Raw genomic sequence first — 23614 nt, 5'->3', positions numbered from 1 at the left:
AATTTGCCGCTAGAATGATCTCATTTGAAGGCCAAAACCATGTGATTATACTTAATGTTTAGATAAAAAATAAGATCATAGCTTCTCAAATTTTCCATCAAACTTTGAAGTTATTCCACTAAAAAAAAAGGAATGTGTTTTTATTGCACATGTGTAACCAGTGATTGAATTGGGAAAAAAAAGACCTGGTATATGTTATATGATATAAGAAATGGCATAGCTCTTAGAGAGATCCCACAGAATACTCCTATTATTTATGCATGAAGACTGCCAAGCCTAGTTTGTGAACATATCTCTTATGCTGCATGATGCTTTTCGGTCACTTGCTTTTATAATATTAGCCTACCAAGAGCTTGGCTGACAAATGGCATTGAAAGTTTGATTTGCCCTCTTTTTGTTTTTTAGTTTGATTATTGATTTTTCTTTTCTCTGTTTTTTTTTTTCTTCTCCGACCTACTTGAATGATATATATCACACAGAAAAAGCAACAGTGTGTTCACACTATAGAGGTTGGGGATGCAGATGGGATGGTTGAATGACCTACTGACCTTTTTGAGTGACTCCGACCGCACATCTGTTCATCTGCTGGTAGAAAATGTTGAACAGATGTTGCATTCACTCAAAAGATCTGCTGTGGATTGTTATCTTGAAAAAACCACATTATCATTGCGAAATCTGAAAAAGAAAGTCCATGTCCAGTGCAACGATAAACAGATCATATTCAGATTTAAAGCGTATTTAGAGCAAAAGTTTGACTTTTTGGGAAATGTGCTTGCTTGTTCTCTGGCTGAAAGATGATAAAACTGTAAAAAATGCAGTTTGCACAGGTTGTAAAAAGGTGCATAGTTAAATCTCTACAGCATATGTAACCCGTGCTTTTTTTCCCTCCAGTGTTGATAACTGTTGGGTGAGTTTTTGTAAATTAAATTGTCATATAAATTCAGTTATTTTTTAATGTAATTTTCAGCATTATAACTTTATCTTACTGCGCAAAATACATTTTTTGAAATCTTTCTATTTTGAGCCATGATTGCACTGCTTCCACAGAACTTCATTTTGCAGTTAGAAATATTAAAAATGAGTGAGTTAAAATGAGACGAGCTAAAAAGAAGACAAAAAACCCTTGGAAACTGCTTGTGCAACAATTTTACAATAAAACATATTTTTGCACAGACTGCGAAAAATCACAATTAGGAGGGACTTTGTGCCAAACTCTGACCTTACCACAGAGAAACTGTGTTAATTTCAGACAGAGCCAGGCTAACTGTTTCCCTTATTTCCAGTCTCTGTGCTAAGCTACGCTAACTATCTGCTAGCTTCAGCCATGTATTTAGCAGACAGGAGGTATTGATCTTCTCATCCAGAGCTCCAACGCAAAATTAATTAACATATTTCCCAAAATAATGAGCTATTTGTAATAATTCCAGCTATTTGTAATGAAAATGTAGCTTGTATAGCTAGACCAGCTAATGATATTTCATGTAATATGAAGGACATCATTTCTGGGTCTATTTTAATATCGTACCCTTTTCCAAGTGATACTCTCTTAATTTCATTTTCTTAGTTTAACTAAAGGTAAGATAAGATTATTTGAATGCATAAGCCTAAATTTAGAGCGTATATTCTGAGAAGATATTATACGTACAGCTGGGAAGGCCCACTGTACCTGTAGAGGCCGAACAGAAAAGGGAGTTTGGGTCATCCTGCTTCCATGTTTCCTCGTGGACCCATGTGAACACTGCCAGAGGATGCCTGTTGGGAAGGTAAAGCGCTTTTGTCTTTAGTGAAAGTGTGGATGAGACAGACTGCAGGGTCGCGGTATGGGGAGTCAGAGCTTTTCCTAATGACACCTTTATACAAGACAGTTCAAGAAAGTGCCCTCGCTGGCACTGGCATTGAATTGCTTCTGTTCAGCCTTGGAGTTTAAATGACCTGCATGTGGTTTCCAGCCCCCTGCCTGTGCCTCTGTCTTTCTCATGGCCCCTCGTTGTGCTGCTGTGCTCTTTCTTATGGATTTCCTCTCACTTTTCTGCAGCCTTCCCCCTCTTTTATTTATGCGCTTCATCCACCATTGGCAGCACAGTCCAGATTCTCTCCTGTAAAGGAGCCAGTTATTTTGATTTGATTCCTGTCACAATATTTTTTAAGTCTGGATGAATCTCAAACAGAGTGGGAAGGCTCCTAAATATTTCTTGTTTGTTGTTTCTAGAGATGTTTTGTATGTAACCTGTCAGTTTTGTGCAAAATGTATTACTACCCATATCTAAAATTTGCAAATTTTTAAAAGTTCAAATTATTCTCACATAAATTCTCATTTTGCTTGGATGTTAAAGTCTTTGCAATATAAGAAATTAACATTTAGTTGTGTCATTTCTTTGCTAATCCACAAATTTAAAGAAAAAACATTCAATCAAATTCAATATTAAAGCAGTTCATTGTTGCTAAACCCAGATTTGGACCTAAATTACTAGATTTTTCTCAGTGATAGAATAAAAAGTAATAAAAGTAGAGACACCATAGATTGAAACCTGGGCGTCAGCAGCTCCAGCATCACCTGTGCGCTTTGTGTTCGTGTGTGTGCGGCCGCCTCCAGGCCTGAAGACCATTGTGGGTGCCCTGATCCAGTCTGTCAAGAAGCTCTCGGACGTGATGATCCTCACCGTCTTCTGCCTGAGCGTCTTCGCCCTCATCGGTCTCCAGCTCTTCATGGGCAACCTGCGCCACAAGTGTGTCATCTGGCCAATCAACACCACCGAGAGTTACCTGACCAACGGCAGCAAGGGCTTCGACTGGGACGAGTACATCATGAACGACAGTAAGTGGAGACGAGTCGTCGCCAGCCGTGACCTGGCAGCGATGCAGGAGTATGAGTCAGGCCATATGCTGGAAGGAGAAAACAGTATGTCACTTTGGCACCGGCTAGACAAAAGGAAATGGTTTGAAATGATCTGAATTGAAAATGTGTGAGCAAACTGAAGTCAGAAATTTGTGTGAAGGGATTTGCAGAGTGTTGCAAAACAAGTGTAGCTGCGACAGAATACGAAAGAAATCACTGATTATGGCTCTTGTGGGTTTTTTTTTTTTTTTCTGCAGCCAATTTCTACTTCCTGCCCGGCCAGTTGGACGCTCTGCTCTGTGGGAACAGCTCCGACTCTGGGTGAGTTGTCTTCTCCGCCCTCCTCCAAATGCTGCTGCTCCCACCAAGACCTGCTGCAGCTCCTCTACGTGCCTGTAGTCACATTACATTACAAGTAAATAGTGATGAGTCACTTTCGGGCTGGATGCCCTGTTCTCTCTCTCTGTCCTCTGTCTCTCCACCCCTCAGCCGCTGCCCAGAGGGCTACACATGCATGAAAGCTGGGAGGAATCCAAACTACGGCTACACCAGCTTTGACAGCTTCGGCTGGGCCTTCCTGGCTCTCTTCCGACTCATGACACAGGACTTCTGGGAGAACCTTTACATGCTGGTAATGCAGATGTGTCAACAAGTTCATCTTGTTCAGCAGCTCCTACTGCATGTAAATGGAAGACATTTATAGATGTGTTGCCATGGTAATTTGATATGTTGACTGTTCCATCCATAGAAAATCACAGTCAGAATTTTATTTTGCAAAAATGACCTAAAATGAACATTCACTGAGTTTATTTTGCTTCTTAACCCCAAAACCAGTTGGTGGGTGTGAAAGGTGTGTTGTGCTTAAAAAGATTATTAAACTTACGGCATTTATCAGAGCCAGAAACTGTAAAAACAGAAATAATCGTTGAATGAAGTGCAGCAAAAAGTCTGCAGGCAGATAAAAAGCAATCAGGCAAACATGAGTGTCTGAGCCTAGAAGCTTCCAGGTGATCTGTTCGATATGCTTCAGTGTTTGAGCTGCAGTCTGATAAATAAAGGTAGACTGAGAGCAGTAAATCAGTACCAAGGATATATTTAACCCTCTGAGCTCTAAAGCCCAACTTCAGATTTAAAAGGTATGATATCTTTTTAGAAAAATGTCAAAATGACGGCTTTTATCAAAGCCAGATACCATAAAACAAAAAAAAAAGGTGGATTTTCAACTTTTCAGCAGTTCTTGGACTACCTATTATTTGTGATATGTCGTTCCTTAAATCTAATTTCAAATCCTTTTTTTTTTTGGTAAAATTACTTTATTCTGCTTGTCTCATTGAAATAATCACCCAAAAAGTTTTTGCTGTGACCAAATAAAAAGAAATAAAGAAATAAAAATCTGCAATCTTTTGCACAGCCATGGAGGCTTTAGTGACTCAAACAGCCACGTCAAAAATTCAGGGACTTTTCCGTTGAACTGCAGGCTGTTTATACAAAGCAGGTTAAACAGTATGGAAACAAATCCAAAAATTTTGTGAACAGTCTGTTGTATTCAGAGTTTTTTATGTTTTATGGCACTATAACTGTGTTAAAATACACAAAAGACATTATATTGCTATATTTGGGCTCTGGACTGTATTTGTAGAGTTTCTATTCAGACTAACTGAAGACGTCTCTTTGGAGTTTCAGAAGCTGTGACAGACGGTTTTCATTATTTTGTGACATTCTAGAGAGTAACTGACCAATCAACTCATCAAAAATACATTTGATAGGTTGATCAATAATCAGTGGGTGTTTTACAAACTGCTGCAACCACCGGTGTTGCTTTTATTGTTTTGAAATAACAAAAGAAATTTTAAAATCATCAAACCATTCTGTGGTCTTGGAATAAAATCATAATTCGGGATGTCCGATATTGGCTTTTTTGCTAATAGCCAATATGCCGATATTGTCCACCTCTCAATTTCCAATTTCGATATCAACCGATACTGATATATGTGGGCTGTTGAACTAATTTTAGGTAACATCACATATCTCCTGTCGTGGAATTAACACATCATGCCTAATTTTATTGTGATGCCCCATTGGATGCATTCTCAAATGCAACAAGGCTTTCCAAATGTAAACAATGTCTGTGCAAAATAAGAAAACTACTTCAACTTAAGTTATGGAAAAAATGCCATATATATGCCATATTTATTTTTCTTTAATTGTCTCAAACAACAGTTCACACGCTCCCTCTCTCACTCCCTATATGAGTGCGGTAAATGCCAGCGAAATCCGGGCATTATTTTACGGGTTTTCATGATAGGCAAAAAAAACTGATAACGATATTGACCGATATTACATTTTTATGCCAATATCGGGCCAATAATATTGGCCGTTATCTGACATCCCTAATCATTATGTCTGAATCATGTCTTAAACTTTTTAATGATTGTTTAGGGTTAAATTGTAACCTTTAGGGCATCTATATTTTGCCAGAAAACATTGAAAGGCTTATTTTGGTGTTGTGAACATTGTTTGGGCATCAAAGTGTAAAACTGAGATTATAGATTGATCATCTTGACTTTTATTCTGATATAGTTTTTATGCTCACTGTAGCCAAAAAGGACATTAAGTAGCTGATGTCCCTAGAGTCTTCTCTCTTGAACTACAATGTTTTCAAAATGAAAGTGATCAGATGGCAGCAGTTTACCTGATAAAACCTCAGCTCCTCCACTGATTCACTTTTGGAGTGCATGTCATCCTGCACACTGTTTATTTGTTTGCTCTCAGACAGAAAATGATGGATTATTCTCCTTCTAGTCCTAGTAAACCTCCACGTTTCTCTCCTCTCCCCACTTTGACTTCCCTCTTCTGGACACTGTGTCCATCCACTGCCATCCTGCCTGTCTGTCCATCTGTCTGTCTGTCTGCTCCACACTAAGCTTCTCTGAAATGGTGGTGACTCTCCTGCCTTCACATGCAGAGGAAAAGGAAGGAAGCATGAAATATTAACGCCTCAGGATTACAGTATGGCCAATGAGAGAGATGAGACCTGATGAGATCTGATGGGAGCATCCCAGCACATACTTCTATTTTTTGCTCCCATCTTTGAGATTCTGCTCCCAGCTGCACTCTCTCACTGCTATTGTGTTCTGCATATTTAGAATAGTTACTATGCAGCTGTGTTTAGGTTTGGCATTGAATGCTCTGTTGCTGAATGCAGAGTAATGGTGATCCATTTATATCTGCCTGTGTTTCTACTCATGCAGTTTTGCATATCTTTGGAACTTAAAGACATAGTTTTGGGCCATGCTTGTCGTGTTGCAAACGTTGTCAGCAATACATGTCAACTGCATTCATAATTGATGTGTGAGGGAATTTCACGTCTCCATCCGAGGAAGTCCTCGCGTTTTTTGTTCTGCTCCCTGAAGAAAACAGTTTGCTTTAAAAAGGGCGAACCAGAGGAGGCTGATGAACATTTTAACTCCAAAACTGTCTAATTTAACTGCATCAAAAAGAGATTGAGCCGTTTTGTACTAACATTAAGAAAAGAAAGTGACGAATAAGCTTTTTCCAGAATGTTCTCATTTGTTCTGCCGAGCCTCTGCAGCTCAGGCTCCTCACTTCCCGTCTCCACCGGGGATCGCATCCAAATCCATAGTAATTGTTTGGCTATGCGCTGGATGGTGTAGTTAGGATGGAAAATAGGTCAGAATGCAGATCTTGTTGCTCCTCCTGATGAAAAACACAACCTTGGACTCCTGTTGAGAACTTCAATGAGCACAGAGGATGAGTTATTTTTCCTGTAAATCTCAATTCTTCATTGTATTAGATGGTAGTGGAGCTCATTTCAGAATATAAGCACTCCAACCAGAAACAGGTATTTAAATGTACATGTGTTTGTCTGAGAGGTATTTATGCTGAGTTGATTTTTACACCCAGATATGCTCAGACCATCATTCTGTTTTCCTCACTAACAGCTGACTGGTTTTTTTTTCTGATGAGTCACGTTGAGAGACAAAAAGTGACTCTTGATTCAGGGGCTGGGGTCACGTATCGGGTGTCATGACTCTGCTTTTTCCGTCCTCTCTTCCCTCCACCTCTGCAGACCCTGAGGGCGGCAGGCAAGACCTACATGATCTTCTTTGTCCTGGTGATCTTCGTGGGCTCGTTCTACCTGGTCAATCTGATCCTGGCTGTGGTCGCCATGGCCTACGAGGAGCAGAACCAGGCCACCATGGAAGAGGCCCTGCAGAAGGAGGAGGAGTTCAAGGCCATGCTGGAGCAGCTCAAGAAACAGCAGGAAGAGGCCCAGGTCAGTCCTCCGCGAGATGGAGGCCGAAATCATTCCCGATTCTTGATGTATTGTTATCGTTCTGACTTTACTCGTGCGCCTGTTTCTCGGTAGACTGCTGCCATGGCAACCTCTGCAGGCACAGTGTCGGAGGATGCGGTGGAGGACGATGGAGGAGGGCGTCTGTCTTGCAGTTCCTCCGAGATGTCCAAGCTCAGCTCAAAGAGTGCCAAAGAACGACGCAACCGCAAGAAGAAGTGGAGGCAGAAGGAGCAGGAGAAGGAGAAAGGTGACAGCGAGAAGTTTGTCAAGTCGGAGTCCGACGACGGCAGCAAAAGGAGCCGATTCCGTTTCCCTGATAACCGCCTGGGTCGAAAGTCTTCCATTATGAACCAGGTGAGGAGAGAAAATCCAAACTTCTTTGCAGCTACACCTCACTTTAAGTTCCAATAGATTTCTGGTTATGAGATTTCTACCTCTGAAACATCTTGAGCACAATCTGCATCCCAAGAAATAAAAATTTCATTAAACACTTTGAACTGCAAGGCTTAGGAAGGATCCATAGTAACTGAGACACTGTTTCTGAACGTACAAGTTGCTTTTGAGTCTTTTATAGTGAATTTTGAATGCTTGGAGCTCCACAGATGTTGTGGGAAAAAAAGAATCTCAAAACATTAACACATACAAGTGAAAATATTTACATGGTTAGAAATAAAATTGGTGTGAAACTGTATTATAATTATTTGCATCAAACTCTGAAAACACACAGAATTATAGAGCCACAGATTTAGAATAAAGATGCTTTTATCTCTATATAAAGAATACACGGTGTCAGTGGACCATGTGGCTGCAGGAATGCTGTTCTTTTTCTACTTTTTGGGCTGTCAGATGTGGAATGTTTCAGTCATTTCAGAATATGCACAGCGTGATGTTGCAAAAGCTCACATGCAGAGGAGCTTATAGTGGCCAGAGATATAGAGGCACATGTCCAGGTCCTGAATTATTCACAGTGATTACATGAATCTTTCAGAGGGAGCAATGCGGCTGCTTTGTTTAAGCTTCACTTGGGCTCCACTGGCTCGTATATTGTGTTTACAGTGTTGTAACGTATGAAAATCACTCCTGTTTTTCACTCTTTTCACCCATCATCTACACAAGCTGAGAACTGTTGCCAAAAATGTGATTTAAGCTAGCGTGCTTTATGTGCAGTGACGATAATACTCGGATCAATACTAGATGCAGCTCAGACTGATGCTGTCGTGATTTATGTTCAGCTCCGTCCTGTATGTGTGTGTGTGTGTGTGAGACCTTGACAGTGTGAGATATCACTAACCTAATTATGTATTTCCTTCTTGTTTATTAAGTCACGTGGTTTCTGCAGCAGGATGTGGCTCCTTTGGGGAAAACACCCTGGTTGCGTTAAATGTCCCACAGATGTTGCTTTTCATCCTGACCTCCGGAACTGATGACAAACAGCATAAAAATGATGGTGCAATCAGCTGTAATTCAGAAACACCCCGAGCTACATCAAATGTCTCCTCTCCTCTCCTGATTTCTCCTCTACCTCCCTCCCCTTCCAGTCCCTCCTGAGCATCCCCGGCTCGCCTTTCCTGTCCCGCCACAACAGCAAGAGCAGCATCTTCAGCTTCAAGGGCCGCAGCAAGGACGTGGGCTCGGAGAACGAGTTTGCGGATGACGAGCACAGCACGGTGGAGGAGTGCGAGGAGCGCCGAGGCTCCCTGTTCAGCCCCTACCGGCGGAGCAGCTACAGCGGCTTCCACGGCAAGAGGAACAGCACGGTGGACTGCAACGGCGTGGTGTCGCTCATCGGCCCTGGGCCCGGTGGACGCCTTCTGCCTGAGGTGAAAATAGATAAGGCAGCTACTGACGACAGTGTAAGGAAGTCAATGAGTAGACCTATCTAGGCATGGCCCCCCTCTCGTCCGTTTCTTTTCTGGCTCTCTATCTATTCTGTCATCTTTGCAAGTCCGTATGTATCTCTTGGCTAAGCGCTCGCGCCTCCCCTCCCCCTGCCCCTGCAGTGTATGCTGCCCTCCGACAGTAGGCAAAGGATGGAAAAACAAAGAAGTCTCATATACTATAACCAGCCCTGCAAGTGTTGAGTTGAAACTGGGTCTGTCAGTGACTTCCAGGCAATTTTGTTTGAATTGAATGATGACTGCTAATGTTTTGAAGATGTAAATATCAAATTTAGACATGCAGATATGTTTCTATCACTCATCACCACTGACCCATTAGATTTTGGCTCATAGATCAAAGCTTGGTTAAGAGTTAATGCACAATTTTTATGTGTGGAATGGCATCAAGTTCCTATTTAACGCACTCAATTTTTTTGTTAACAAACAGCATATAATGATGCGTTAACATGCTCCAGTGTGTTGATGTGTTCCTCCAGGCATCCAGGTCCTCTGCTAGCCTGTGTGGGTAGATCTGCAGTAGGAGGCGGAGGAAGCAGAGGGGACCAGCACTGTAGAGCCACAGACATTTAAAATCTGCTTCCCTACTTCCCTGATACTGTCCCAGAGCAGACATATAAGTAACACACACCATCCTATTAGGCCTTTGTAAAATACCTGAAGAAACAAAGGAGGGCTGCTGTCCTTGTCTGTCTTTACCTTTCTCTGTTTTCCAAACTCTCCCTGGTCAACATTAGTAAATTAGTCGTGTCTCATTCTAGTTAGCATGGTAGATTGAAACCCTAAATTAGAACAAGCATGACGTAGACGAGTAGAACAATGGCTATGGTGTCTGTAATTTCCTCTCCTTCTCTCTGACTTGGAGCATGCTCATGCATGACATCTGGATGGATCTGAACTACCTGCCTCCATATGATCTCTTTACAATGCTCTTGACTTGATGGTTGCAATATAAGTTGAATGGTTTCAAAGTAGGAAGATTCCGTAGCACCAAATTTTGCAAGTAACATTAAAATGGCCAGATTTGGGAGACATTTTGTAAAGTAACCTAATGATTATATTGCAATGGCAGCAAAGCCTCCATTATTGCAAGACAGGACTGAAAATGCATTCATGCAGAAGCAGTTCTCCTTGCACAATATCTCACAATCCATTTCTTATCTAATTGGGATGAGCTAATTACATTCAAACACAATTAGGTCAAGTAGCCTTAGACCACTGCTCCCACTTTGGCTGAGATCTGCATGCATTTACAGCATACACACATCTTCCTTGAAACCAGCATTGAGATAGAAAAGAATGAAACATGCCCCTTCCCCCTTCCCCCAACCCTTGAAAAAAAAAAAATTCTGATCCTCGACTACTTTTTCCTGCCAATGCTGTTGTGCACTTCCCTCCGCCGGCCACCGGTGGTGATGTGGGATGGTGTTCATGTCCTCTCCATGGGTGCTTGATTCTTCCTCTCCTCCTGACAGCCAACTACTGAGGTTGAGGTGAAGAAGAAGCTGTCGGGCTCCCTGATGGTGTCTGTGGACCAGCTCAATACCTCCTTTGGGCGGAAAGAGCGGGCCAACAGTGTCATGAGCGTCATTACCAACACACTAGTGGAGGGTACTGCCACTTTAACCCAGCTATTTAACCTGCTCTCTCATTATTCTTTAACTAGGGCTGCTCTCATTAGTTGATTAGTTTGACATGAATTTCCTGCTTATCTGCTTTGCATATCCAACAGTACCAGATACATACAATGCATACAATTTTTTCTTATCATATTTTTACCATTGCATGCAGTATGCTCGAGCACGCGACTATGTTGGGTTTTGATGTGTGATTCGCGCTATGTCTTCAGAGCTGGAGGAGTCTCAGCGCAAGTGTCCGCCGTGCTGGTATAAGTTTTCTAACACATTCCTGATCTGGGAGTGCAGCCCCAAGTGGATTAAGATCAAGGAGATAGTGAACCTCATAGTCATGGATCCCTTTGTGGACTTGGCCATCACCATCTGTATCGTCCTCAACACCCTCTTCATGGCCATGGAGCACTACCCCATGACCCCCGACTTTGAGGCTATGCTGTCTGTAGGCAATCTGGTGAGTGGGGACTTTATATTTTTTCATTGCTTACTTTTATCTGATTCTTCTCTCTCCTTCTTCTTCACGGCAGCTCGTAGAAAGGTGCTATTTTTGGGTCCGTAATTGGCAGTTCTTTCATTGCTTTTTTCCAAGCTGGCAGAAAAAAAACAAACCTCCCGCTGCTTCCTTGCTTGTTTCTGCCGATGTCTTCACATACGTGCACACACGTTCCCTGTCGTCTTCCCTCTCTGTCTGTGTTTCTCTTTGCCTCCTCTGGTTGAGTACAGCTGCTGTGTGCTTCAGTGGGACCAGCCTGCCTCTCTGCTGGTTGGCTGACTGCTGGTGGGAGGCCTGCATTAATATTTCATGGAGCCTGATCGATGAGCTGCTCTAAAATGGTGCCTGAATCACGGCTCAGATAACTCAACCTGGCCATTTTCACTATTAACATGTTTTGTTTAGTTTTTTTTTTTAAAGGAAAGTGAGTAAATCTGTGCACTGGCTCCATGATCATTGTTTTCTTTTTCAGTATCACATTTATTGCTTCAGCAGTCTCCCAAAATGAAATGGGCCGCACATGACACCGGCACAAGTCTTGTTATTACACTTGCTCTGTGTGTGTGTGTGTGTGTAGAAAAATTGTGCTCAGGTATTAATTTAAAATTGAACCAGCGCTGAAATGTGTTATTTACCATCCCTGCTGCAGAATAATGTACCGGGAAAGGCCAATGGGTGGAACAGGTAGAAATTTTCTAGGTCACCTTGATGAGTCATCGTCTTGCTCTCAAACTCACACATGCTTACATTGTGCAATTATTCATTATGGGGGCTCTGTGATTGAGGATAGCCCTCTGTAATTTATTAGGACTGTTATGAGACCACAGAAGTGCCATTTCATTCTCAGACTACAGAGCAGCTGGCACACACTCTAACATCAACTAGACGTGCTGTCTCTTTAAATAATTGGATTTATCCTACTGGTGAAAGGCATTAATATGCAGTTACTACAGCTGTCAGTTATGACACAATGGATTTTATTTAACATCCATAATTCACAGCTTAGATAATGGAGCAGAACAAATATAATAAAAGTCATATTTTGCTTCACATTCTCTTGTATCATGTAGAAACCTGTTGATGAGCCATATCCATATATTATAACCTGCTTTCCCTCCTACCTGCCAGGTGTTCACAGGGATCTTTGCAGGAGAGATGCTTTTCAAACTAGTGGCCATGGATCCATATTACTACTTCCAAGAGGCTTGGAACTGTTTCGATGGATTCATTGTGACGCTAAGTTTAGTGGAGCTGGCTCTGGCTGACGTCGAAGGACTGTCTGTGCTGCGTTCATTCCGATTGGTAAATACTCATTTTAGAGCAAAACCAAAGACAAGTTAAGCCTTTCTTAATGCCAGAGTGGGGAAATTTGCAGCAACTAAGATAGTGCAAACATTTAAGGAATATAGTACAAAAATACATTCCACTATCATTCAAAAGTTTGGGGTCACTTAGAAATGTCCTTATTTTTGATACCCAGATAGCTCAACTGGTTGAGCGAGTGACCAGTGAACAGGGGTTTTAGTCCCCGATGCAGTATATAACTTAAAACAAAGAAAAGTCCTTATTTCTGAAAGAAAAGCATTCTCTCCAATAAAGATAACATCAACTGAATCAGAAATACAGTCTAGACATTGTTAATGTGGTAAATGACTATTCCAGCTGTAAATTTTTAATGGAACATCTCCATAGGGGTACAGAGGAACATTTCCAGCAACCATCACTCCTGTGTTCTAATGCTACATTGTGTTAGCTAATGGTGTTGAAAGGCTAATTGATGATTAAAAAACCCTTGTGCAGTTATGTTAGCACATGAATAAAAGTATGGGTTTTCATGGCAAACGTGAAATTGTCTGGGTGACCCCAAACTTTTGAACAGTAGCGCATGTAAGTGCTAGTTACAGAATTAACAGCATTGCACATATCAGTGGTATTACACTGATTCTTTCATGACAGAGATTGTCTATATTGCACATATTGCACATAAATAGAAAAATACAGACATGACATACATTCTAGTATATGTAGAAGAATATGTATTGCACAGGATTTTGTAAAAGTACAAAATGTTGTTAGCATATGAGCATGGGTAGCATATGTAGTTAGCATCTTATCACAGGAAGTGTGCACAATTTGTACCCGAGAGTCATAATACTGTATTTCAGGCATCATACCTAAATGTTTATCGTAGTTTTTCTTCACTAGAGTGCAAGATAGTATGACTAAATCACATCTCTCCTACTCTCTCCACCCACCCTCACTCCAGCTGAGGGTGTTCAAGCTCGCCAAGTCATGGCCGACCCTCAACATGCTGATCAAGATCATCGGTAACTCCGTGGGAGCTCTGGGAAACTTGACTCTGGTGTTGGCCATCATCGTCTTCATCTTTGCCGTGGTGGGCATGCAGCTGTTTGGGAAGAGCTACAAGGACTGTGTTTGCAAGATCGCTACCGACTGCGAGCTGCCCCGCTGGCACATGAACGACTTCTTCCACTCCTTCCTCATCGTCTTCCGGGTGCTGTGCGGCGAGTGGATCGAGACCATGTGGGACTGCATGGAGGTGGCGGGTCAAGGCATGTGCCTCATTGTCTTCATGATGGTCATGGTCATTGGTAACCTGGTGGTGAGTGTCCAAACTGTACACACTGTTTAATAATGTGGTCAGAGATTGGAAAAGTAGCACTTGACCCCAGTTAACCGTTTCTTCCTCTGCTTCAAAGGTGTTGAACTTGTTCCTTGCCTTGCTGCTGAGCTCATTCAGCGCTGACAACTTGGCTGCAACGGACGACGACGGTGAGCCCAACAACCTGCAGATTTCCGTCATGCGCATCAAGAAAGGCATCGCGTGGATAAAATCGAACGTGCGGCTGCTGGTGGCCAGTCTGCTGAGGAAACCGCCGATGGAGGACGAGCAGAAGCCTTTGGACGACATGTACGACAAGAAGCTGAACTGCATCGCCAATCACACCGGGGTGGACATCAACCGCGACCTGGACTACGCCAAGAATGGGAACGGCACCACCAGCGGCATTGGCAGCAGCGTTGGCAAGTATATGATCGATGAGGACCACATGTCGTTCATCCACAACCCGAACCTGACCGTCTGCGTGCCCATCGCTGTGGGAGAGTCTGACTTTGAAAACCTCAACACAGAAGACTTCAGCAGCGAGTCGGACAACGAGAACAGCAAAGAGGTCAGTGAGAAGAGTCCTCATATGGACTATATCATCCACTTATAATAGTTTGTCACCACAATCGGGCAGGAAATTACCCAAAACAAGGATACATACTTGTTTTTCAACCACTTACCTTAGCACTTAGAGTGCCAGCATATGAATAATGACGCTCCTCATGTTGCTTTTGTTGTTTATAAACCTCAGCTACTCTACACTGTGCAGTTCTCCCTCTCAGGACATTCATGGGTGTGGCTGGATACTCTGCACTGTCGAGGCACTAATATAACTCCATTATTCAATAGAGCCATCTAGAGTGGCTCGAGCAGGCAGGCAATGTGGATGAATGGGAGCCTGCTGATGTATTTCTGTTGATGAAATGCATTTAGAAGACTTTCAGAGCAGATGATATGCCATCTGATATTCCATTCCGGTGTTCATGTGGATGATATGTGATGTTCAGGACTGTTATGATGTCCATTTCAATATAGGAAACAAATCTCAGTGATTTATTTTACTTTTTTATCAATTTAAAGATTGAGACAATGCAATTTGGAAATGACATGTTTCCTGTCAGTTTCCTGAAGGCATCATTAGTTTAGTTTTTATCTTAGAAATTCTAGAAACTCTGTGTCTCAGTTTATGTGTATTTATGTTTGTTCGTGTTTATTTGTGTGTATCTCACACGTGCTTCCCTGCAGCTGGACGACACCAGCTCTTCAGAAGGCAGCACCATCGACATCAAGCCAGACGTGGAGGAGGTGGTGGTGGTGGAGACGGTGGAGGAATACATGGAGCCAGAGCCATGTTGGACAGATGGTGAGACCACTGCTTCCACTGCACCCATTACCTCCACTCCACAACACCCAGACTCCCCTGGGCTCCGTGGATATTATAGGGCGGCAGGGTGAAGGACAGTTTCATTACAGAGGATCACTCAGCCATGGAGACAATTCATCAGTCTGTCTGATGCTGACACAAAGACACTGATTTACAGATAAATTATGTGAACGTCTCAAAATAAGGTATTAGAGATCACTTCAATGAAGTAAGATAAGGGTAATTTTCTACCTCAAGTCAGATAAAATTACATAAGCATGTGGGCAGTGTGATTAACCAAGCTAGGGTTAGCTCCAGGTTTTCCGTGGGCTTTACTAGCAGCCTGAAAAGTGTGGAAACTGCTACAGAGCTCCATATCTGGACAAAACAAAGTCAAATACAGGTATTTGGGAAAATACAGTTGCTTGCAAAGTCTTTGTGAAAACATTTGTCAAGAAAAAATATAGGGCTAACCATGCAAAATAGTAAAGCCTCAGCATTGGAGAAACTTGTTTCTTCACTATTTAGATGTAGATCCCAATCTGGATTTGCTAATATTCATTCTAAATATTTAAAACAACAGTCAGATTTCAAACTACTTGCTGAGCTAAAAAAGATACCGTCTTTGGGGAAATCCAAACAAAGCGCTGGATTTTACATTTAATGGTCTGCTCTCCGGTGTGTTCTCAGCTTGTGTGGCCAAGTATAAATGCTGTGACGTTGACATCACCATGGGCTGGGGGAAGAGCTGGTGGTTCCTGAGAAAAACCTGCTACCTGATTGTGGAACACAACTGGTTTGAGACCCTCATCATCTTCATGATTCTCCTCAGTAGTGGCGCCCTGGTAAGGAGGACAGACTGGACAGTTAGTTTGAACTTCTCACTGCCACAAACTCTATTCACATTTCACATACAGTCACATTTTTGCACACTGTTGGCTCATTTTTCACTACAGTATAAAGTCCTGCTATGGAAACAGTATAACCATGACTGAAAGTAGAGAGAAGATGTTTTCTGTGCAGTATAGCAGTTGTAATAACATTTTTAAAAGATAGTAGTCTCATTTATGTATTTATTTTACAAAAACTGAAAAAAATCTGGAATCGGCATGTGCAACATTCTCCCGTGTCCACATTTGCTACCAATATTGTAAAAAAATGATTTATCTACAGACTATAGATGCTTCGTTGTTTACATTTTTAATTTGTCTCTATACTTGTCTCCTATCTGCTCTGTCTAAACACTGCCTGCCTTTGTCATGTGACTGTTGGTCACAGCTGAGTCGCTTGTGGCTGCAAGATTGAACTCAGAACCTGCCGAATCTTTTGCTTTTTATAGAATCTAGTTTGGGGTAATGGTTTTTTTTTTTTAATTCATTTTTAAGATAGACATGTAGAGTAAGTGATTATGATGGAATGTCATGATTTAAAAGCATGCATTTGGTTATTTTTTCCAACAAAATGACACATCACCAATGAGTGAAAGCTGAAAATCAAATGATTAGCTCTATATTCACAGTTTCTAACACTGATAAATGGTGGAATTGGGGCGATTTATTAAGAATAACATCCTTTTCAAACTTGCCCTGTTAAGGATAAAGGTTCTTCACGGGCTTTCCAGTGTTTCTGTGGCAGTGAGGAAGTAAACAGGTGAAGCAGTGGTGCAGTCAGTTGGGTTGAGAGAAAGGCCGGGGGGTGCGTGATTAATGGATCGTACCATTTATCAAACAAGGGATCTATTTCTGAGAGTGGAAGGCGGCTTGTTCCCAAGCATGTTAAAAGCTACCAAAAAGACTGTTGCAGAGCTATATTACTTGTGGAGTTATTTGAATATTTCATGCAGAACAGATTTTTTTTTTCATCCTATAAATCACTGTTAGTAAGCAGCTGTCTACAGGGTCGTAGCGCTGTACACAATTTCATTAGCGGAATCATAAATCAGGATGTGTAATATTTCTGCCGCTGTCATTGCTGTAACTGATGTATGTTTCTCCGCAGGCCTTTGAGGACGTGTACATTGAGCAGAGGAAGACCATCCGGATCATTTTGGAGTACGCCGACAGGGTTTTCACCTACATCTTCATCCTGGAGATGTTGCTGAAGTGGGTCGCCTACGGTTTCGTCAAGTATTTCACCAACGCCTGGTGTTGGCTGGACTTCTTCATTGTGGATGTAAGTCTGCTTCCTGTTTCCTCCATCGTATGCAGATTAGAGTAGTTACTCAACCACACCCTGGTCAGCAACAACACAAGTAAACAGTACAGCTAAAGCTAATTTCTGTTAACAGTTAAGTCATTTTTACGTTACTAGATAGTTAGAAACCACATTATATGCACAATATATACTATAGCAATAGAGCACATGATGTTTTTATGAAGTGTTGTCTGCTGGGTGTGGATAGGTTTGAAAGGTCAGGTTGTTGATTGAATATCTGCTTCATGGCTTGCATTAGGTGAGAGGGGAAAAAAAGCTTCTTTATTTTATTCACTCATGCAGTAAGGACAGTGTTTTACAAGGCTATGACTATAGTCTGTCCACACACACCTCAGTCACCTTTTACAACTCCGTCAAGCGGTAATCTGGATGTTTCACTTGGTTTATCACTCTGAGATGCTTGAATATGTACAATAAATATACATATAGAAATATTCTAATAGTAAGAAATAGTTTTTCTGTTTCCCTGCCAAAAATCAATGTTTTAAGACAAAATTAACAGCCAGAATGGTGTAATTCAAAACTGAACATGCAGCTATTTAGGCGCAGATTTCGACACAAATTTTAGTCGCTGAATCATCATATTCAAGTCACGCTCAGAGCAACAGGATGTGTCAATGATGTGTTTCTGTAAAGCTGTCTTTGCCTGTGTTTCTGACCTGTAAGATGTTTGATATGATATGTGCCTTTGTCCTTTCTCTCTGTGTACTGCTCTGCTCCTCGTGTCAGTCAAGACTGAAAGTCCAGAACAGGGATTCTTTCCTCTATTCTCTGACAGCTACACACATAACCACCTCGTCATCTGACTTTGTTCCTTTTTACACGACACAGCTATTACAGATTCTAATGTGGGGAGGAAACTAGGGGATCATTTCAATTGCAAATTGCCTAAAATATTTGGATTTTGCTTACATGCTACAAACGTGGCTAATCTGCACAGAGTGTCAGAAATGGATAGAATAAGAATTTCCCTGACTTCTGACTTTCTCCTTGAACTAACCACCTCTCCGCAGTGTCCACCACCTCAGCCAATACCTGTGAATGGACTCCCATCAATGGCCAGAGGTTGCCATGTTGAGTCATTATAACTCCTGTTATTCAGATCCCCTGCTGCAAACACACACATATTACATCCCATAGATGATGTACACTAAGCTTTAACAACTCTGCACTCTACATCCATTCATTTAGAGATTTTAGAGATTAACCCTCTGAATGTCAAGGGATGTTTTTTGTTTTTTTCACTCCTTGTGGGTTCATTTTTAAATTAAATATAAAGTCCTGCACCTATATAGAAACAGCACAACCATGACTAGAAGGAGAGAGAACTGAAAAAGGTCTTTGGTGCCAAAGGACTGTTACAATGCCAAAATCATTAACAAAGAAAAAAAAAGAAGCCCATTGTTGTTATCAATAAATGGGTCAATATATAATTGAACGACTTTTGAAGTCCATGGGATATATGTTGCATACATTTTATTAAAAGTAAAAACAACTCTTTTTTATGTTCATTATGATCATGTCTTTACAAATTCTATAATTACTTATTATGGAAGCAATCACTTATTAATAAAAAATGACTGATTATCACTAAAATGTCAACCAAATAACCATCCCAATTTAATAACAACCACCTTCTAATTAGATCAACAATAATAAAATGAGCTTATTCAAAAATACTTTTGATTGTTTTCTTTTAATTAAGATGAGATAATCATGACAGATGTTTCTTTTTTGGCAATATATCAAATTTTGTATGTAAAATAACAAATTGTATCTGTGTCTGAGAAATCACTTTCCACTAAGTTCCCCATTACAAAAACACTTGTCAAGGAAGTGTGTTAAATCCAGATCACATGACCTGCTCCACATGATGTCATTTCCTCCTGAAGAAAAGACTGGCCAGACTCCAAGGCTTTCTGAGTTATTTAATATAAAGTAGTGTCTGAGTCAAGTGTGGATTTATGGCATGTCAACAGGTTTACTACAATATCTTTAGAAATAACTTTCAATTTCAATTTTACTCAATAGTATATATAATATTTAGAAGAATCTTTCTGTAAAAATGCCATGTGGGGTTTGGTTATAGGCAGCCATGTTGATTTTAGGCCTGAAAACAGCAAAAATGTCAACTATGTTACAAAAAGTCCCACAATTTTATATTGACCCAAATAATAAAAAAAAACCAAAAAGAAGTTTTACTACTTCCATTTTTTATTTCTTTCCATACTTGTCTCCTCTCTGCTGTCTAAGCCCTGCCTGCAGTTCAGCTGAAAAGTCCTTGATTTATTGTCACATGACTTGGTTGGTCTTGGTTGTAGCTGAATCACTAATGATTTCACTGTTGCACTGAGAAGCGCATCATTTTTTTGTTTTCTATGCAATCTGTTTATAGCTAGCGATTTTTTTTTTTGCCATTTTTAAATGAGACATGTAGAATATAGTAATTTTGCTAAAAAAAAATGTAAAACCCCACAGTATTAAGCTTAAATTAAGTTGATTTTCTCTACAGAACTGCATGTCACACAGTAGTAGTTCAAGAACTGTCGGAAAGTTGAATATTAGGCAATTTTTTCTGTTTTTACAGTTTTTGGCTCCGATACAGACGCAATATTAGCTTTTTAAAAAAAAAACCAACAACCTGGCATTCACACCAACTGGTGGATTTTGGAGTTCAGAGGGTTAAAATCACACTTGAATACACAACAACTCACTAAATGAACAACCACATGCATTTTTACTGCAGACTTTCACACGCAGCACACATAGAACTGATAATCAGACCACACTTTACTGACTCTGGTTGCTGCCCCTGTAGCCTCCCTCCCTGTAGGTGTGCCGTCCGCAGACACTCGGGGCAGTTGTGAACATGTTACAGAGAATGACGTCCCTCCTCCCTTCTTTCCCCGTCCTCCTTCCATTCCCTCTTGGAAGTGTAACCTCAGGAATGTGGTGATATTGTGCTGAGATGTAATGATGGTGGGTGACAGGCAGTCGGCGGTAAGTTTTGGTCTTCACTAGAGCTCCCCCTCTTAAAAAAAAAAAGCCTTGTGCCTGATGAGTCTGGGCTGTGTTGTGGCCTGACTGTGCCTCTGCTGTCCTGTGTTGTTGGGTGAAACCTCTGCCATGGACTCAGAAAGAGGGGGCACCATCATTAGACCGGCCTGTAACTCTCTCTGGGTGTGGATGTGCCTGATTCTTTGAGTGTGTTCCTCCTCATTTCCCCCGTTATTGTATCTTTCTGTTTTCATTTGATTTGTGTCTTCCTGATTTTCATTATGAGATGTTTTTTGTATTTTATTACATGTTTTGTTATGTCAGGCAGCAGGAAATACAATGTTAGAGTTACATAGCAACAGCAGCAGCAGCATCAGTGGAAAACTCAACTAGATATTTGCAAAGCAGAGAAATATATTTTTAGTATTTTGCTTGCACTGTAGGAATATGAATCCTTATATATCTCAAATGATTGATTGAATTCATTCCAGGATAGTTAGGACAGGTAATTCATAGATAGTGATTCTGAGGCGCGTGAGGCTGCTAGGTGTCATACTCCATTCATCTTTCTTTTTCACTCAGGCTATTATCATTGTTTTGTTGTGTTTTTCCCTTTGTTTTTTGGTTTGTTTTATTTCTGTTTGGTTTGTGCTGTCGTCATCATGGGATCACAGCCCCAGATGTCATTGGCCTTGCCTTGCAGAGCTCTGTGAGAAGGACGTTGAGACACTGAGGCAGCTACCACACAGCTGGCCCAGCTGGGGGGCCAGAGGCCAGGCTCCCCAAAGGGGGGCCCTCCAAGGGGTCGGGCTGAAGGTGACAATTACCCCAAACACTGTAGTGTAGATGAAGGCAAAATCTTTATTTTACTGTCTCCCCATCAGAGTAGCTGCTGACAGGGCAAGGATTTAAAAAGGTTTGTGCCAAAGAGTAAGTGCATGATCTAAATAAAGGCCACATCCAGGACAAACTAGATTTGATGTTTGAACATTTACAGTAAGGAATTCATGCCGACACCTTTCCTGCTGTTCTAGTTTTCTTTTAAATGGTTTAGATGCTTTATCTCCTGTAGTCTGTGCCGATTATGGCATCAGTCAAAATGAAGATTTTGCCTGTTACAAACCTCCCTCCGTGATTTTGGTAAGCTTTGGATGTTGTGTACTTCCTGCGGTGAGTTTGACCGGTTGGTGTCGGTGGCTGGTTGGAGGTGCTTTCACATGTGTTTACTGTTGATATTTTTCCTTATTTGTAAGGAACTGGAACTCCCCCTGTTTCAGTCCTACCAGCATCCAGACCAAGAACATAAAACAAAAGCCTTTCTGAGGATACAATCACGACAACAATGTAGAAAATCTGGGACAAACAAATATATCTCTACTTGTCATAATGTCAAGAATTTGAGCCTAATTCTAAAACAGCTGTCTACATCTGCATTTTGCTTCTTGAAGGATCTGCATTCAGTCAAAGAATCCTCCTTCACAGTGCTTCCCGGTGCTGCCGACTGCCTCTAATGGCTGTTCAGGACACTTGAGGTGACTCCATCAATGCCAAGTCAATCCTGCACTTCTTACCACTCCTCAAAGAACATTAGTGCAGCTTATTGACCACACTTCCCACTGTCCATTTCCTCCTTGGTAAACGATCCAACAGTTTAAATGTTCAGCTACGCGGCCCAGAGCTCTAACCACAATTACCCAAACTGTATCTCAAGCCACTTTGCCTAATTTTCTCATCGATTTATCACTACAATAACAGCTCTGTGCATTTATTATGTTAAGGTGAATGGATGTGTGCACACTTTTGCAAAATGATGAGTTAATCTGAGTGTTTAGTGAGTGTTTTAACAAATGATAAGACACTAGGAAGTGCTTTTTGGCCGCAGAAAGCCCTTGGTGGCTGCTGGCAGACGTGAGGAGGGGCTGCACCAGTTCCTTTGAGGTTGTGTGCTGTTATCGTTTACCGTTGTTAACTGTGCGTAACTCGACTGTACTCTGTGTATTTTTGTCCTTTCAGTGCCATCCAGTGCTAATAACTATATCCGATGTGCCCTTTAACTTTCCATCCCTGTTTCTTGTGTGTGGTTCATGTGACTGTGGCTCTCCTATTTGACTCTAAATGCTGTGTTGACCAATTGATTTGATGTCTGAGAAAGAAAAAAAAATGGCAAAATGACACACTTGTACATGTTTACTTGTATTCTTTCTCTTAGGTTCCGTTAGTTTGTCTGTCTTAAATTATATGGGATTTTATGCCTCAGCCCAAGAGCGACATGGAGAGACAATGTTAGAGGGGCAAGGGTAAGGCTCTCAAGTCTGTTGGGTTTTTATCAGGGTAACCTCTCTCCTTCCCTCCTTCCCCAAATCCTCTTCCTCTGTCCTTCCAGTCCCTTCGCCTGTATCTTTACTAAATCATGTAGCACTCTTTTCTGCCTAATTTACCCTCTGTTTGAGTCTTATGTCTCTCTCTCTCTCTCTCTCTCTATCTCTCTCTATCTCTCTCAACCACAAATTTCTTTGCAGGTACAAAGGACTTTTCACATCTCGTCAACTGCCCCAAAATAACAGACAAACAACCCCTATGGCCTACTGCTACTAAAAATACTACTCACATAAAACCTATACTAAACATTGACCTTCTCTCTCAGTGTATATACATGTATAAATGCAATATTATACATGCATATACATGCATAGATTTATGTGTGTATGTCAAGCAACTCTCCGCCTATATCAGGGCCGTCTCTCTTCCTTAGTGAATATTCTCACTTCTAACAGTTTGGAACCTCTTTTGCTTCTCTGTTTTTGTGTAGGTGTCTATAGTCAGCCTTGTAGCTAATGCGCTGGGCTACTCCGATCTAGGGCCCATTAAATCACTCAGGACACTAAGGGCCTTGAGACCCCTCAGAGCCTTGTCACGTTTTGAAGGGATGAGGGTAAGATCCAAAGCTAAGCAGCTGATCCTTCCGCATGCCCATTCAACAGTTTAAAGCATGCTAGAACTGATCTAAAAATAAACTAAGAGGACAAAAAAAACTCCAAAATATTGGGGGATTGTTTTTGTTTTTTAAAAACCAGGAAATGAAAGCTAAAAAAAAAAAAGTCACCTTTCCATGCGCAATCCTGTACCATGCCTTTGTTAGAGCGAAAGAATAAGTCATGATGCAGCTGGGAGACTGAGTAAAGTAACAGTAAAGTTGTATTGCCAGCAGAATCACCTACATTTCAATTGAATCTGC

The 23614-nt window shown here is 41.3% G+C and overlaps 1 protein-coding gene across 5 annotated transcripts in view; it reads left to right on the top strand.

Annotated features, from left to right (window-relative positions):
* scn8aa (sodium channel, voltage gated, type VIII, alpha subunit a) overlaps positions 1-23614 on the top strand; it is a 50571-nt gene that overhangs the window by 14993 nt on the left and 11964 nt on the right. For 3 of the 5 annotated variants that reach the window (XM_023267794.3, XM_023267795.3, XM_055013096.1), the window contains exons 7-21: positions 2594-2815; positions 3094-3157; positions 3326-3467; positions 6927-7133; positions 7227-7508; positions 8693-9007; positions 10525-10660; positions 10899-11137; positions 12305-12478; positions 13443-13799; positions 13897-14370; positions 15051-15168; positions 15859-16013; positions 17167-17340; positions 23189-23311. In XM_023267794.3, coding sequence (XP_023123562.1) covers positions 2594-2815; positions 3094-3157; positions 3326-3467; positions 6927-7133; positions 7227-7508; positions 8693-9007; positions 10525-10660; positions 10899-11137; positions 12305-12478; positions 13443-13799; positions 13897-14370; positions 15051-15168; positions 15859-16013; positions 17167-17340; positions 23189-23311 — 3182 coding nt within the window. The remainder of the gene's footprint in view (positions 1-2593; positions 2816-3093; positions 3158-3325; positions 3468-6926; positions 7134-7226; positions 7509-8692; positions 9008-10524; positions 10661-10898; positions 11138-12304; positions 12479-13442; positions 13800-13896; positions 14371-15050; positions 15169-15858; positions 16014-17166; positions 17341-23188; positions 23312-23614) is intronic. The other 2 variants (XM_055013097.1, XM_055013098.1) reach the window with 1 other exon arrangement.

The sequence above is a fragment of the Amphiprion ocellaris genome, chromosome 8 (assembly GCF_022539595.1).
Source record: "Amphiprion ocellaris isolate individual 3 ecotype Okinawa chromosome 8, ASM2253959v1, whole genome shotgun sequence".
Taxonomy (NCBI): domain Eukaryota; kingdom Metazoa; phylum Chordata; class Actinopteri; family Pomacentridae; genus Amphiprion; species Amphiprion ocellaris.
Note: the sequence above shows the minus strand (reverse complement) of the source record. Positions and strands in the feature narration are given on the sequence as shown.